This window comes from Chenopodium album, chromosome 20, assembly GCF_948465745.1.
Source record: "Chenopodium album chromosome 20, dcCheAlbu1.1, whole genome shotgun sequence".
Classification (NCBI taxonomy): domain Eukaryota; kingdom Viridiplantae; phylum Streptophyta; class Magnoliopsida; order Caryophyllales; family Amaranthaceae; genus Chenopodium; species Chenopodium album.
Genome location: NC_137853.1, coordinates 31,867,412 through 31,882,719, shown reverse-complemented (window position 1 = coordinate 31,882,719; position 15,308 = coordinate 31,867,412). Strand labels below are relative to the sequence as shown.

Below are 15,308 nucleotides of genomic sequence, written 5' to 3'. Positions count from 1 at the left end.
TTATTAATATACCCCAGATAACATTTCTTTCACCACAAAGATCCACAACAAAAGTCGCTAATACTATCTCCGTTAAGTATTAGTTGTGACTTTAGAATATTTTATATATCACAATTAATACCCCAAAGTTGCAATTAATAATTAACGGAGGAGGTAGTAGTTACTTTTATTTTGTACATTACAAATGGACCCTTATGCTACCAAAGCTGGGCGAAATTACACATGTTGATTAATTAATAGTAATGAACTGCATGTAAAACTTCCGATACAACGTATGTGAAGCCTGGGTTACCCTGCCATAACTCAAAACCATATATATTCTGTTTATGCAACCCCATTTATATTGTATGTTACCCCAACTGATGGAACCTCGAAAGCGGATGTTACAATGGGAATTTTGCATTATTCTGCTCCATCTTTACTACATTACTAGTACAGAGACTAAACCTAAAATAGTGGTACAATTGCTTACACTGGTAGCTAGTAATAGTACAACAACAAAACGTCAACTCTACTCCAACATCGAGGGTGATTCTCTTTGAGTAGGACTAACACTACCTCCTCGACTAATCTTGAGTGCTCTTATTGCTTTCTGTATTTCCATCGTCATAGCACTGTCTACACTACCTGATGACAGTTTCTTATGTGATTTTTGCAAATGAAGTTTTAGTGAACTACTGCTCAGCCCAACATTCTTCCCGCATATAGGGCAAACTTTCATGGAAGGTTTCCTCTGTTGCCACTCCATTGAAACCTTCCCATGCAGTGATTTATCCCAATCCTGCAAAATCTTAGCAAACCCATCGTTTGGCTGGGCTCGCCGGTGAGCTTTCTTCAGCTTATTCCATGCTTCTAATAAAGTCAAGTTCCTGTATCAAAATAAACCTGTAGGTTATTCTCAGAAACCCACATCAAGTTTATAATCACTAGTCGTTAGTTTTCTTGTCCTTTAATTTGTGCGCAGGAGGCAGCAGGGCAATAGATATGAATTTCAGGCAATCAGTCAGGAAAGGTGTATAAATATCCATGAAGATCAATAGACTGACAAGGACAGTGGCGACAAAGTAATGAAGGGTGCAACTACTTTCATGACAGCCATTGGGAGTCACAAATCTTAAATTTATAGGGCACAACAGTATCAATTTCTACTTACTTCTTCTGCATGAGATAGGCAAGAACCACTGTCGCGCTTCTACTTCTTCCTTCAAAGCAATGAACCAAAACCTTCCCATTTGTTTTCTCAACATTGTCTATGAAGTCACAGGCTTCGTTGAAAATACTACTGATGTTTGAATCTTCCTCGTCAGTAATCTGTCCCATTAACACAGCATGAAAAGCAAGAAAAAAAAAAAGCATCCCCAAAAAATAACTAGCATTCAGTGTACTTGACAAATAATTCATAATGGGTGTATTGATGCACCATCACATATTTTCAAAGAGGGAACTTACAAAGAAGGCAGTTACAACTAATTTGTAATGCAGTAAACATCGTTTTTAAGTTCTTTTACCATGTATAAATTAAAGTTGATACCTTCACATCTTCAATTTCTTGACCATGCATGTTTTGTTAAGAACAACTGAGAATATGGACTAATCTACTTAAAATTCTTTACAAAAAATATGCTCTATGATCACGGTCTCTTTTGTGTTCTTCAGTTAAGCTAAAGTTAAATAATTCCTCTGTTCCAATTTAATTCCAAGTTCCACTTCCAACCTATGTTGCACAGATTCGGATTAGAGTGTCGTGTACAATATGGTGTCGGATCCTCCCACACTCCAAAATTTATATAAGGCAGTAGTATTTAGGTGTCGTGTCATGTCGAAGTGTCGGAGGATCCGACACACGACACCCAACATAAAGCAAGGGGTCGGAAGTAACATAGCTTCCAACAGACAACAATTTCACTTTCACGTTTTCCGATGCATAACTTGATATATCTTCAATTATGATTACGTGAAGATTATAAGAGGTTGATACTATAAAAGTATATATTGAGACGAATCTAATAAGATCACACTCGACTATATATTGCCTTACATATCAATCACTAAAGATAGTCACATAGAACTATGTAAATAGTGTCAAATGTTCAACTATTGCGAGTAAAATGGAAGAGGAAGTATATATAAAGGGAGGGAAAATGGGATGTTACTTACAGAAAAGTTTTGATATTTAAACAACTCAAGGAACTGTGAGTCTGACTGTCCAATTTCATTTGAGCAAAGGCAGAGTACATGTGTGATTCCTAGATGCTGGAGTGTGAACACAGATCTTGCAGCCAGTGCTCCGCTTATGAACAAATTATCTGTAATTAATGATGGCTTCTCTGTGTTGGCAGCATCAGATATCAGTGAGATCCTCTCAAGGATATGCTCCAGCCTAACCTGCAAGTTTACATAGATTCAACAAAATTGTCATAACCAGCAAGTTTAAAACGAATACAGTGACCGAAAATATAAATATACAAGTGGACAAATTGGTTCACACCTTTAACTCATAAGCATCAACCACTGTGTTATTATCACTTCCCTCAAAAAAACCAGAATTAAAATTATTTTCATAACATAATTTGACTACATCATTGCGTAGCGTATCATTCCACAGTTCCAGTTCCTTACTCAGTTCAGCATCTACCTGAAAATATTACAGAGAACTTTCAAATTTGCATGAATAAGAAACTTGTTTCTCAAAAAGCTACAATCTAAACAACTAGAGTTTTGGGTACAACCATACAACTTGCAAAAGAAACTTCTTGAAGATATACATATGATAAAGTATCTACACAAAAATGAGGAAAATATATACATAACATTTTGATAATTAGTGAAGCAGAGCAAATAAAAGCCATTGGTAGCAAAATTTCTTCTATTCAGCAGTACACTTCATGGAGATTTAAATCCAACTCTTTGGGCTACAAATTTAAATATCTATAGCCTAGATTCAGAAGACTTCCATTTGCAAAAAAAAAAAAAAAAAAAAAATCAATGTTTGAGACAGGAACTTTTCAAGAACATTTAGAGGGCTGCATAATATGCTAGGTCACAAATTATCATTTAAAAAAAAAAATATTTAAGATAAGAGACACATAGAGTTTAATTTTCAATAGTTAAGTAAAGTAAAATTGAATATAATGTTTTACACACAATTTTAAAAAAATTCAGCATACAAACAAGAAATGCTTGAAAAATATTTTAAACAAGAGCCAATTATTAGATAACTATAAGTTAAAATTTAAACTTATGTTTTGATCCTACTCATGTCATTATGTGCGTATTAATAGTATAGTTTCATTCAATTAATTTGTGCACAATGGGAACTATAATGGGGCATAAGAAGTGACACCTAAAACATTAAATCTAAATTTTTTTTAATTCATTTGTGATAAGTTGAGACTAGTGAAATAAGATAGAATATGTGAACCAAACAATAAAACAAATCCTATTCATGTTGAACAAGAAGACTTAAAGTATGGCTTTGAGATGAAAAAATCTATAGGAGGGTTTATAATTCCCGATCATATTATAAACAACATTTTACATGCTCGTGCAATACTAACAACCTGGACAATGCACGGGCTTAACAGCTAGAAGCATTTTAAAGTTAATAAGAATTCTAAAATCAAGAAATTCTCTTATTTGTATATGCTTTTTTCAAAAGTTACCTCCCACACTTTAGAACTCAAACAAGTCATCCACATATAAATTACTAACCTATTCATTTATCATAACAAAATTATACTCTGCAACTCTTCTGAATAGATTTTAAAAATTAGAGTATTTTTTTATTGATAATTGCCTTTCCAAAAACTAGCCACATATAAAGTATAAACTACAAAAGGACATGTTACTGCCCTTGCCGGACTCAATGAAATCATCTACACCCAGAATTTGCCTGTTATTAACAAAATATAAAATTGAGAGAAACGTGAAACATACAGGTCAATTCAAAACTTTTTGGACAAGTATGCAAATTGTCAACTCTCAACTGTCACCCTGCAAATTTGAGAAACGTGAAACACACCTTTGCATATTTATGGAAGTCTCGGAGCTTTGTTGTCAAGCGCAAGCAACGAACAGCCTCACCACTCCATTTTGCATACTTTCCCTGGGAGCTTTCTCGCGAGCTGGGAGAAATAGAGTCGGAATGATCCTTAGGTCCTGAAGATGATTGTTTGTCATTTGAGACTGGAGTACTATCGTATGCTGTGTGTTCCTTTGTATGCGAAGCGGGTGAAGAGAAATGGACTCCAGCAGATTTCGGTGACTCAGGGACCATAAAATCTTCTTTATCTGATTCCCCAGCAGAATTTCGGTTGACTATACTCATAAAAGTGCGCAAAACTGTATCCAGCTTTTGGTTCAGAGTAAGCAGGAACATATGAAAACCCTGCATGTCCCTTAGAGCAGCACGAAATCCAATCCGGAATGCTTGGACAATGGACTTCATCTCAGTAGAACAATCATTTATGTTATCAGCTTCAGGATACCCTAACTTACCTCCAGATATTTCATATAGCAGATGTGAAGAATATGTGGAGCTATTCAGAAGCAGCTCCACTAACCTTGGATAGTTTGCCTGGTCATTAGCACGTTTACCAGCTGGAGGTCTTCGAGGAACACCAGAGTCAATGGCCACAATGATAAAATCCGTATCACCCACTTCATCCATATGTTGATCTTCCACAAGTACTCTGCTGGATATTGGCGATTTCATAACATCAGTAAGATCAGACTTTTGTGACTTTATTTTATTATTATTGGGGTCCAATCTGCTATCAACAGAATTTGCTCTTCTCTCTTTCTGCAGAGCCCTGACCACTCTTGGTCTGAAACGTTTCATTGCAGAATCATATGCATCCTCCAACAAGTCCCTATTTGCAGAGGCATTTTTGTCAGCAAACAATAAATTAGCAAAATTGCCACGCCAGCCTAGCTGCTTACAAGGCAATCTATCTTCGTTTCTGATAACAAGGTCTAGCATCAATATCCTGCCAAGAGCTGATGCTATCTTCTCTGCAGCATCTCTGGAATTGAACGCAATTTGATTCTCCAATAAGGGGGAACCATGTACATAACTGCAAAAACAAATATATAAAAGTGTCACTGAGAAGATGGGATTTAAAGCTCTAAAAAAAAAATTAAAAAAATAAAAAAAAAAATTTGATTTGCAGTGTGTTAACATAATTTCAGAAATTCCCTTCCCAATGTTCCCATTGTGGTCCCTACAGACTATGTCGGGTGTGGTTAGAGAGATTCCGTCTCATTATAGCCCAAAATCTAAGTCCAATATAGCTACAGTAGCCAAGGCAAACTCTCCACCCTTTTCTTGTTTGTTGGATTTATAAGATTGTCATAAGCAAACTTCTAAAGAGAAAGGAATGTACGGTTTTAGATCTGCATAAAATTCCTGCTTCTAGCATTACAAACTATGTCACAAACACACACATAGGGGGGCATACTTCATTAAGAAAAGGCATCGGCTAAGTTCAAGAGCTTCAAGAAGCTCAGAGCATGTCACTTCGCCAACTTCATCTCTCTCTGAAACAGCTACTTCTCTGGCCTTTTCAGCAGCCTCCTTTATGCGAAGCCACTCTGAACTGGTGTTATGAATGACTCTTGCCTAAAATTTACAAAAAATTTCATGAAACAACCTCATACAGCCAGCTATAGAAACAGATATTCACATGTAAGAGGAAACAACCTGAGGTATTCGAACTCCTAGCCACTTTGCTAATTCATAGCCAAAGCGTTCTGATTGTGTGGCCATTCTTGATGAAGAAAACTTGATCACAGCAGCAGTTTCTCGTACTTTGCAATCATCATTAACAGTTTTAAACAAAGCAAAGAAGACAACTCCACCAGAGTTGACAGTCACCTATAGTGAGGATGTTGGGAAACAGTATGGACTTAAAGATTAATTTCAATTTAAAAGGTAACAAAGACATATAAGCTGTAAACCCCATCCCAAGTGTGAGACCAGCTACTTAGGTCGCAAAACAATCCAGACTCTGAAATGGACCATATGTTAACAACGAGAAGAGATAGATATGCAGTGTTAATTACTCATATGACAATTATTGTACACATTCATCTAAATATAATTTAGCCAACAAAAAGTAGGGAGACTCAGAGTTGTCCATGAAAGTCATATGATAGCCACTATACAGAACAATTTCAAATTGTGTTGTAACTAAATCCCACACGAAAGTAGACAAAAGTTTAAAATAAAATGTTGCATCCAAAGAGAAGCTCATTAAGAAAAAATTATTAAACTTCAACGACTCCTTGATTCTGTTTTTAAATGTGTCACTAATGTTTCCTCTATAAAAATAAATAAATACGAAGTAAATGATTTGTTACCTCCAGGGCTTTACTCATATCATCATCAGATTGGTCAGTGCTGCCACTGTGCTCTGTGTGATGAAGTGAAGAGAGGTTGTCCCAACAAAAGGTGCTTGATTCAATGTCCAACATAGCAGCTTTGCCAAGCCTTTCCCAAAGATTAATTTCAGTAGCTTGTTCGGAGGGTGAAGAGTCTATTTGGCCAGTAGCTGATTCGCCTGCTCTGTGTAAACAAAATTTTGACATTAAACTAAAGTATTACCCAGATTAAAGATTTTTGTCACAAATTCCCTCGAGAAATGAAAAAAGCTAATATTCTATGCCAATTGATAAGAATGAAGGAAACAATTTCCAAATTTAAGAATTCTCTTCAAAATATCACAATTCATAACATGGTCTCTAATTTAAAAGGGCTACAGAGTGAAAAGGACATGCATTGCCAATGGATTAGAGATCTCATTTATCAAGTGGCTGCATAAGTTGTGAAATGGAAGCTCCAGATCTATGACTATAGTTTAAAACGGATAGAATCTTCAGTCACCATGTAGCAAAAAGAGATCATGATGATCAAGTTTCCAAGAACGTGGCCTAATAACTAATCCTAAAACATTTTCATGTTCACAAAAGTATTAAAGTAAAGCAACAATATTAGCACCATAGGTGTGCTATCGGCTCAGCAATCCTGAACACATGGATATAAATTCTGATCATTACTCATTGACGTAGAACATGATGCTTCTGTGCTACAATTATATGACTAGCATCTAACAGCCTTAACCAACTATTAAATGATGAGTTGTGGTCACTAAACCAGGATTCTGAATAGCAGCTATTTGTCTTGGCAAATTGTGCCAAGTATTCATCTTTCAATTATATAGAGTGCCTCATAAAGAAACCCCTCATCACTATAAGGAGATAATTGTGGAATATATTGTTCATCTGAATATGGGTTAGAAGTAAGCACAAAAGCAGAGCTTAAGCTTATACATCTGGGAACTTTACTACAATGATACAGCTATCAAATTGGCTGTTTATGAAATTTAAGAATAAATATTGTAGGGGGGAAAACACACAACTGCTACTGTAATCAGTCAAGATTTTGTACAAAAACCCAAGACCTCTCAAGTAATAAAATACCCAGTATACAATAAGGATATTGTTTACATTCACAGTGATAAATTTTTATCTATAGTTCCCAAAACAGTATAAAATTCTGAGATAAAAAATTTGCCTATTATTTTTCTACAACATGTTGATCACTTATACTCTTTCCGTCAGCCCACATTTGGTGAAATTGAGTGAGGTCAAAATAAGTAGCAATATGTATTCTCTCAAGATCACTTCAAAGGATTTGTATATGTTGTCTACCATTTCAGCAAGATATACTACGTTGGCATGTTGTCAATGATAGTTTTTGCCAACTATGATTTCCAAAAAAAGGGCAATTTGGCTCCGTTGATGAGGATCAGAATGCACATAACAGTTTTTACAACTCAAAGAAATTGTTTGATTATTTTGGTAATACAATGTCTGATAAAACTAGCAAAACAAACAGGAGATTGGACAAAAGGAAATACCTCAAGGACTTATCAAGATCCAAACTCGGGGGGCGGTGAGGGAAGCCGGAAGACCGATACTGAGCGGTTCGCTTACGAACCAATTCCAACCATTGTGTGAACCTATAAGCCGGGCCAGCAGTCAAGTCACCCAACATATACAACACCTGCATTCCATTCCATTTATTCAATCACATCAAACTCCCATTCACCAATCAACAAATCAAACCCATTTCCTAAAATCAAATTTAAAACCCAAATCAAGAATTTCAAGAAACAAACCCTAGAAGTAACAGTAAGCGGTAAAGGGGTTTCAGGCTCATCAAATCCAAATTCAAATTCCTTGCTTCTTTGATCTTCCTCTTCTCTGTCCTGCAAATTCGACAATCATACAATTCAAAATTCAAAATACCCAATTCAAAATCCAATCAAATCAACTCTATTCTAGTTTAAATCCCATCAAATTTCAAACCTTAATTCCTAGAAAGATTGAAACTTTCCATACTAATACTTATCAGAGAGTACAAGAATATTTATAGGATAGAGAAAAATAAACCTGGAGCATGGAACTGATGATTGGATCCTGCTTTTGTTCTTCATCTGTCATTTTATTTATTTATTTTTTTAATTTTTTTTGGGAGTTGATGGATTCAAATGAAATGGGCATCTGATATTCAGACAGATGTTGAGTGTTGGTAGTTTGTTTTTGAAAGATAGCAGTTTTTGAACATTTTCCCGCTTTTTTGGGAAAAATGGTGATCAAGTTTTTGGTGTTGCTGAAGTTTGGAGTTTTAGGAGGAGGGGTTTTGCAGGTTTTGAGATCTTCAATAGATACTACTCCCTCCGTCCCTAAATTACATTCCTCTTTGGAAATTTACACGGGAATTAAGGAGGGAAGAATAAGACAAATAACAATAATTAGATAATGCAATGGGAAGTACAAAGATAGATTATTTATTACTCATGACAAGTCATCAATCCTTTGCAAAAAAAAAGGACCAATCACATGCTCCTAATTAAAAAATTTTAATCAATCATATTCATTGTAATTTGGCACAAAGATTATGAGTGAGATTAGGTAAGGATGAGTGAGAAAGCATTAAATATAAAACAGAAAAAGAGAGTTGATTTACTAAAAAAAACTTACCAAAAATAGAAAGGAGGAATGTAATTTTGGAATACCAAAAATAGAAAGGAGGAATGTAATTTAGGGACGGAGGGAGTACCAAAAATGGCGGGGAACACTCACGGAAATTTAGGTGTTGTCCAACTCTTATTTAATTGGATCTGATTTGGACTTAAACCTCACTTGCTTAAAAAAGAGTTAAACTAATTTGAAATCTCTTTTTGTAAATGTAACTCTACACTATGACATAAACACAATTACATGTTTAATTTTAAATATGTACTTGAAATTATGAAACACGTCATCGTCTAATTTAATACACGCTGTGTAATTGATCTAAAATATGATACATTATCTACTCTATGACATAAATCATCGTCTAATTTGATACACGCTATGTAATTGATCCAAAATTTGCTTGAATATTCCTTATTTTCTAACCCGTTTAATCTTAATCCAAAATCCATAAACATTAGACCGATTTTCTCTTCTCATAACCTTAGCTTGAAACCGAGCTTATCAGTTTTTTTAGCCTTGGAGTTTGTACTTGATTGAAATAACCAGTTTAATGATATGGAGTATATCATAAGCCCTAATCTTAAATCAAACCAAAATAATATTTGCCTAATTCCAACTAGGTTAAATTGTTAGAAAATAGACTTTTAGTGCTTTTCACTAATTTATTAAATGTCTTATTATTCCGAATTCAGGATTAAAAGTTATGATAAAAATCAGCAAATCCAACAAATTAGCGTGGTACGCTAATTTTTAACTTGACACACTAATTTCCTTTCTTTCTCTATCCATTCTTAATCTTCAATCTATAAATACTCAAGCTTTTTATGAGCCAAGGTGTGATAATTTGGCATTCGATTCTATTTTCCTGGCCAATTTAATCTCAAATCAATAATTTGATAAACTCGATATTCTTCCTTTTGACTAAGGCATGAAAGGTATCTTGAGGGTGATATCAATTTAATTCTTTAGTTTAATTTAATTATTTATGATTATTATTTTAATTGATTTTTACTAGCAGTTTATTCAAGATGTAACTTTCAAAGTGCACGTTTGAAGTATGTAACTCTATACTTACATATTTAGTCACCTTATTATTGCTTTGATTACTAGTATGATAGTACCATGTTTAGGCAGTTATGATTGCTTATATTGTTATGCATGCTTGGTTGCTTTTAATACATGGTTGCTTTTAATATATACTGCTATACATATGTTATTGTGTTTGTTTCTATGATAGACCGGTATTTGAATACAACTGGTATTAAGATGAAATGGCTTACTCATTCATAGAAGTCCACCTTTTTGCTACGTGAGGAGGTCATTCTAAGAGAGCTCTATAAAAAAAATTTCCTCCCAACATAAGACTAGTAAGGTTCAACTCCTAATTCAAGTAATAAAAGCAAAATTTGAAGTAATAAAAGCAAAATGACAATTTCTAATGAACAACTTAACTTTTACTCATAAAAATATTATCTTAATTGACATAGAAGACAGTAAGTCAACATGAGATTGAGAATATGACTATTCTAAATAAAAAAAATTACTAGTAAATAAACAAAAAAAAGTGAACAGAATGAAAGAAGTCATAGATGTAGAAAAAAGGAGTTTTATTCATTCTTTTCTCTTGGATTCCTTTTGTACAAAACTTGAGCAATCAACACTCAAACCACACACACAGGAGACAGACACTCACTTCCTTAAACTAAATACTCAAAATTCCCTTTTCCTATTTGACCTTTTTTGCTAGGTCAGAAAAGGCCACTCATTTTATTTTATTTTTTTTTCTTCTGTTTCAACTAACATAACACAAAGAAGCAATTTTACTTTACAATTTTCAACTTAATCTAATTAAAAATTAAATTTTGAAAAAAAATATCACTATCCCTTTTTGCCATCTTAAAGATATTGAATTTTTGGAATGAGATCAAGTTTTAAAGCATCTGAGGTAGGGGTTTGGTTTCAAGAAAGGACTTGAACAGCACAAGTGATCTCGCCGGCTGAGAGTAAGGAACTTCATGTGCTGCCCCTCGTACGGTTGCAAATGATAATATGTTCCCATATGATTCAGTCCATCCACCAACCTGCATTATCAATGCACATTAGGTTGATCAGATTTCAGACTTGGTCATTAATTGAATGGATTAAGAAATGGATAACATCACAAGGATACGTATAAACAGCTTTATATTCTAACCTGTTCGCCAGCAAACCAAACTCGGTATGGAGTGGTCGTGTTGAGCCTTAGTTTTCCAGCTAGTTGATGCACAAGAGTGCGGCTTCCAGTCAGTGGTATAACTGAGTCTTGATCCCCGCTGTTATGATCATCCAATTTTAACAACAAAGTCAGTATCCACTAATTTGATACCGCGCATGTTAGCCATGATGAGACTTAAATATGGGAAATCAGTTTTATACTTGCAACACCCTAGTGTACTCTAATTTCTAGGCTCATCGTTGTTAGAATACAGTTTGATACTCGACTCACAAATATGGAATGCAAAGAAGAGCTGATTAATCACTCAAATAATTTAGGCCAGATTGTTCGGGTAGACGGGTAGTTAGTCAGGATTGGCCCAAATGTGCTTTAGACCATGATTGGTCTTTGGCCTCCTTGGCTCAATTTTCCGTGGATCGCACAAAACTGGCCTGCCTGATCCCAGGGCCAAATTTGGCTGACTTTTTTTTATTTTTTGTCACGGCCCCGCCCATGATGAACACTCTAATGTAAAGTATGACTTTTGAAGTACTAACATCATTTCCCTTTTGACACTAATAACTTGTATGGAACTTTTTAAACTTTTAAAGAGCATAATATGCTTAAAAAAAAACTTTATACCTGTAAACTAAGACAGGGATTCCATTCTTGACAAGTGATCCTACAATGGTTATTGTGGGTATCTCTACATCAAGGAGCTGATAATCCAAAATGCTGCCATCACAAAAAAAAATTAAAGACTGTTATTTAATTGCATGTTTGAATGTCTACAACTTGGACCAAAAAAAAACCTTGTAGAAAAGAGAACTTTACTTGCTGCACACAGTCCATTGACGAACATTAACTAGCCGGGCATGAAGAGCCTTCTGCACATCTTTCCGGTTCAAGTAGCTCACGGTCTCATCCTCGATACAGACATCTATGCTCTCACCATTTGACTGGAAATTATGACCACAAAATGCAAATTTCTTTAATACACCAAATTAGCAGTAAAATTAGAACCCTTTTTGTTTGAAGAAATTATAAAAGGTTGGAGGATCATGTTACCTCCTGAGGGCTAATAATCTTAGATTGAGATAGCACAGAAGATATACAAACGTCGAGGGTAACATCATACTTGTCCACAAATTTGCTTGTTTCCATACCAACTTGCCTCATCACCTTGGAACATACTGGTGAAACGTATCCTCGATAATACTCACTCACATATCGTGAATAATTGCAGGCTTTGGTAAAAATTTTGTAGGTTGAATCCGATATTAATCCATGTGACCAGAAATACTCTGCCCTCGAGTTGAAATCTGTGGCGAACTCCAAAACCGGGTTTCCAAGCTGCATTATATCATTCCATAACACCCACGTTTAGGAAACTTTTTTCTCCTAATGAAATAAATATGATTATAAATTGTAACCCTATAGCTTTGCTAAATAAGGTCAATTATTACCATTACTTTACGATGTGTCGTGGGAGTGTGGGAACCAAGAAGTTTGTGTAAAATGGCCACAATCTAATTGTAGCAATCATGGAAGAAAAAAAGGATAGTTTGACATGAATAAACCCAAATATTACCATCTCAACTTTTGGGTGTCTTCTTAAAAGCCTGAAGTGACACAATTCTCTTACATAGGTAAAAATATTTACCCATCTACGATTTGAAAGATAGTTTGGACTAAGGTCCTAATCCGTTCACCTTGGACCTAAGGTCCTATTCCGTTCACCTTATTTTGACTGGTTTAGATTTTACTATTTCAGACAAAATAAGTTTTTTCTGACAATTTTATACACAAACAAAATAAGTTTTTATTTAGATAAACATATTAACAAAGTTCAGAAGTTTAGATGATACAAATTTAGATATAGACAATATAAGTTATATAACCTATTGATGAGAATAATCCAAAAATTGTTATTTTTGTTAGATAATCAAAAGTTCAGATTAGATCAACAAGAAGAATGATTGGGTGAAACCTGACATTAATCATATTATTCTTCTTATAAAAACATTACTTTAATTAAACCCTTTTCAAATAGTATGAAAATAAGCATGAATTTGACACATACCGCAACTCCTTTCAAGTTAAACACTTTCTCCTTTTTGTTGAATTGGACCATCAGATTTGCAAGTTGAGGAATATAATGGCCTACATCATTTAATATAATAACTCAGAAAACCATGTGATATGCACCAAACAATGTTTTAATGAATTTCTATGTTTTATTTCATACAATTTTATTTATAATATATGAAATTTATACCTGCATAACTTTCTCCTGTTATGAACAGATCCCTGTGTTTATACTGTGGAAATTTGTTAAACCATCTTCTCAGAAAAACTAAGTTGTCCCTGGCTTAACACACAAAAATCATAAACAAATTTAGAACATTCATAAAAGGAAAGCGTACAAATTTTATCTCAAATCAAAAATAGAAACTTTATAATATAATGGGTATATTTTAAAATGTTAAAAAATTTACATAATTCTGTTTTCTGCAACAAAAATACCTGTAACAGCATCACTAACTGCATCATATCCAGTAATGTCAACTGAGTAAGAATAACCAACTCCCACAGGTGTCTCCAAATACAACATATTAGCTTCTGCAAAAACCACATTACACCCAAAAATAACATTAGTCGCGATTTAGTTGTTACATTACTTGTTAGTCTAACGAACACTATCAACATGACTATTAATTCCGAACTGATATACTAACAATCGGTCACTACTCTATCACCATGACTATTAATTCAAAACTGACGGTTTAACAAACACTATCAACGTGACTGTTAATTCCAAATTGAATTTAGAACAATGTGACAACTAATTCGGAACAATTAAATTTACCTCTGTTCCAGCTGTGTTCATTTTTCACCAGGATATTCCCTTTAGGCCTGAAAGGTCCATTTTCAGAAAATGCACCAACCCCGAGGGAAGAACAACCGGGTCCTACACCCACAAAAATTAAAATAACAAAAACAAAAAAAAACGGTAAATTCACAAATGTACAAAAAGGAATATTTGTCTGAAATTCAGCTTTTAAAAATTTATTTTTTACAATATATTAAACTGTACAACTTTAGAGTAAAAAAATTTGAAGCAAACCAACCTCCATTGAGCCAGAGAACTAAAGGCTTAGAAGAAGGGTCAATCTCAGCTTCAACAAAGTAGTAAAACAGTGATTTATGCTTCTTTTGATCAACAGTAACATACCCAGCAAATTGTTTGAAATTGACTTTGGGTTGACCAGGTAAATTTAGTATCAAATCACTTGAATTTGAGCTTGAAAGATGATGGTGATGGTGTTGAAGTTGATTTGCACTTACATTCTTGTGAAATAAGCAAATTTGTGTAAGAAGGAGAATTGTAGTACAAATTGCAATTCTTGTAACAAGATTAAAGGAAGAAGAAGAAGAAGACATTGAATTTGTTTTTGGTGGGGGTGTGTTTAGGAGAGAGAAAGGGAGGAAAATGGAGGTGGGATTTGGGGTTGTGATGTGGGTGTGTTGTGGGAAAGAAGTTAAAATAGGCTAAGTTGGGTTGTCTTTTGTTATGATTACATTTTTAGCTTTTTTATTTTGTGAGTGTGGTAAGGGCTAACATTAATAGAAAAGGTTTTTTTTTTCATCTTATATTGTTTTTAAAAATGCAAGTAGGGTCCTAATCAGAGTTCAATTCTCCGGGTGTGTTCTAATTTATTAAACTGAACTGAACTGAACTAAATTGAATATTTTAATAGAGGAGAAAATTAGCAACTGAATTAAACTAAACTGGACTTAAGATGAAGAGAACAAGCCCTCACTTTCTAAGCGCCTCGTTTAGCTGACACGGAATTAAATTCACATAAGAAGTTGCATTTTATGAAAAGTTATTTTCCAAATAACATTTTCTCGAATTTTTTTTATTTATTTGGTTGGTAATATTAGAATTTATTGAACAGGGGTTGATAATTTATTTTTCATGTATTGTGGAAAGTTAATTCATGTGAATTCTTACTTCCTTTACTTTTTGCTATTGTGTGTAAGTCAAACAACTATTCAACTTATTAAT

General features: G+C 34.1%; 2 protein-coding genes across 2 annotated transcripts; both read right to left on the bottom strand.

The window, feature by feature from the left end:
* Positions 1-109: 109 nt before the first annotated feature.
* LOC145597758 (dual specificity protein phosphatase PHS1-like) lies at positions 110-8,730 on the bottom strand. Its single transcript, XM_081654003.1, has 11 exons — positions 8,455-8,730; positions 8,181-8,270; positions 7,920-8,065; positions 6,361-6,565; positions 5,702-5,875; positions 5,460-5,620; positions 4,022-5,075; positions 2,489-2,635; positions 2,158-2,385; positions 1,154-1,311; positions 110-869 (listed from the first exon to the last, which is right to left on the bottom strand). Exons 1-11 carry the CDS (start codon positions 8,503-8,505, stop codon positions 512-514), a joined length of 2,772 nt encoding a protein of 923 aa, XP_081510129.1. The 5' UTR covers positions 8,506-8,730; the 3' UTR covers positions 110-511.
* A 1,904-nt stretch (positions 8,731-10,634) lies between these two features.
* Positions 10,635-14,830, bottom strand: LOC145596630 (serine carboxypeptidase-like 45). The gene is made up of 10 exons (XM_081652839.1): positions 14,368-14,830; positions 14,106-14,207; positions 13,763-13,858; positions 13,515-13,607; positions 13,320-13,399; positions 12,305-12,589; positions 12,071-12,195; positions 11,879-11,971; positions 11,237-11,354; positions 10,635-11,123 (listed from the first exon to the last, which is right to left on the bottom strand). Exons 1-10 carry the CDS (start codon positions 14,678-14,680, stop codon positions 10,974-10,976), a joined length of 1,455 nt encoding a protein of 484 aa, XP_081508965.1. The 5' UTR covers positions 14,681-14,830; the 3' UTR covers positions 10,635-10,973.
* Positions 14,831-15,308: the final 478 nt, after the last annotated feature.

Coding starts and splice junctions, on each gene's coding strand:
- LOC145597758 (XM_081654003.1), bottom strand. CDS start 8,505: ATGACAGATGAAGAACAAAAGCAGGATCCAATCATCAGTTCCATGCTC. Junction 5,876..6,360: donor ATATGAGTAAAGCCCTGGAG/GTAACAAATCAT, acceptor TCCTCACTATAG/GTGACTGTCAACTCTGGTGG. Junction 2,386..2,488: donor TTGATGCTTATGAGTTAAAG/GTGTGAACCAAT, acceptor GTAAACTTGCAG/GTTAGGCTGGAGCATATCCT.
- LOC145596630 (XM_081652839.1), bottom strand. CDS start 14,680: ATGTCTTCTTCTTCTTCTTCCTTTAATCTTGTTACAAGAATTGCAATT. Junction 13,608..13,762: donor AGTTAGTGATGCTGTTACAG/GTATTTTTGTTG, acceptor TTGTGTGTTAAG/CCAGGGACAACTTAGTTTTT. Junction 12,196..12,304: donor AGATTATTAGCCCTCAGGAG/GTAACATGATCC, acceptor CATAATTTCCAG/TCAAATGGTGAGAGCATAGA.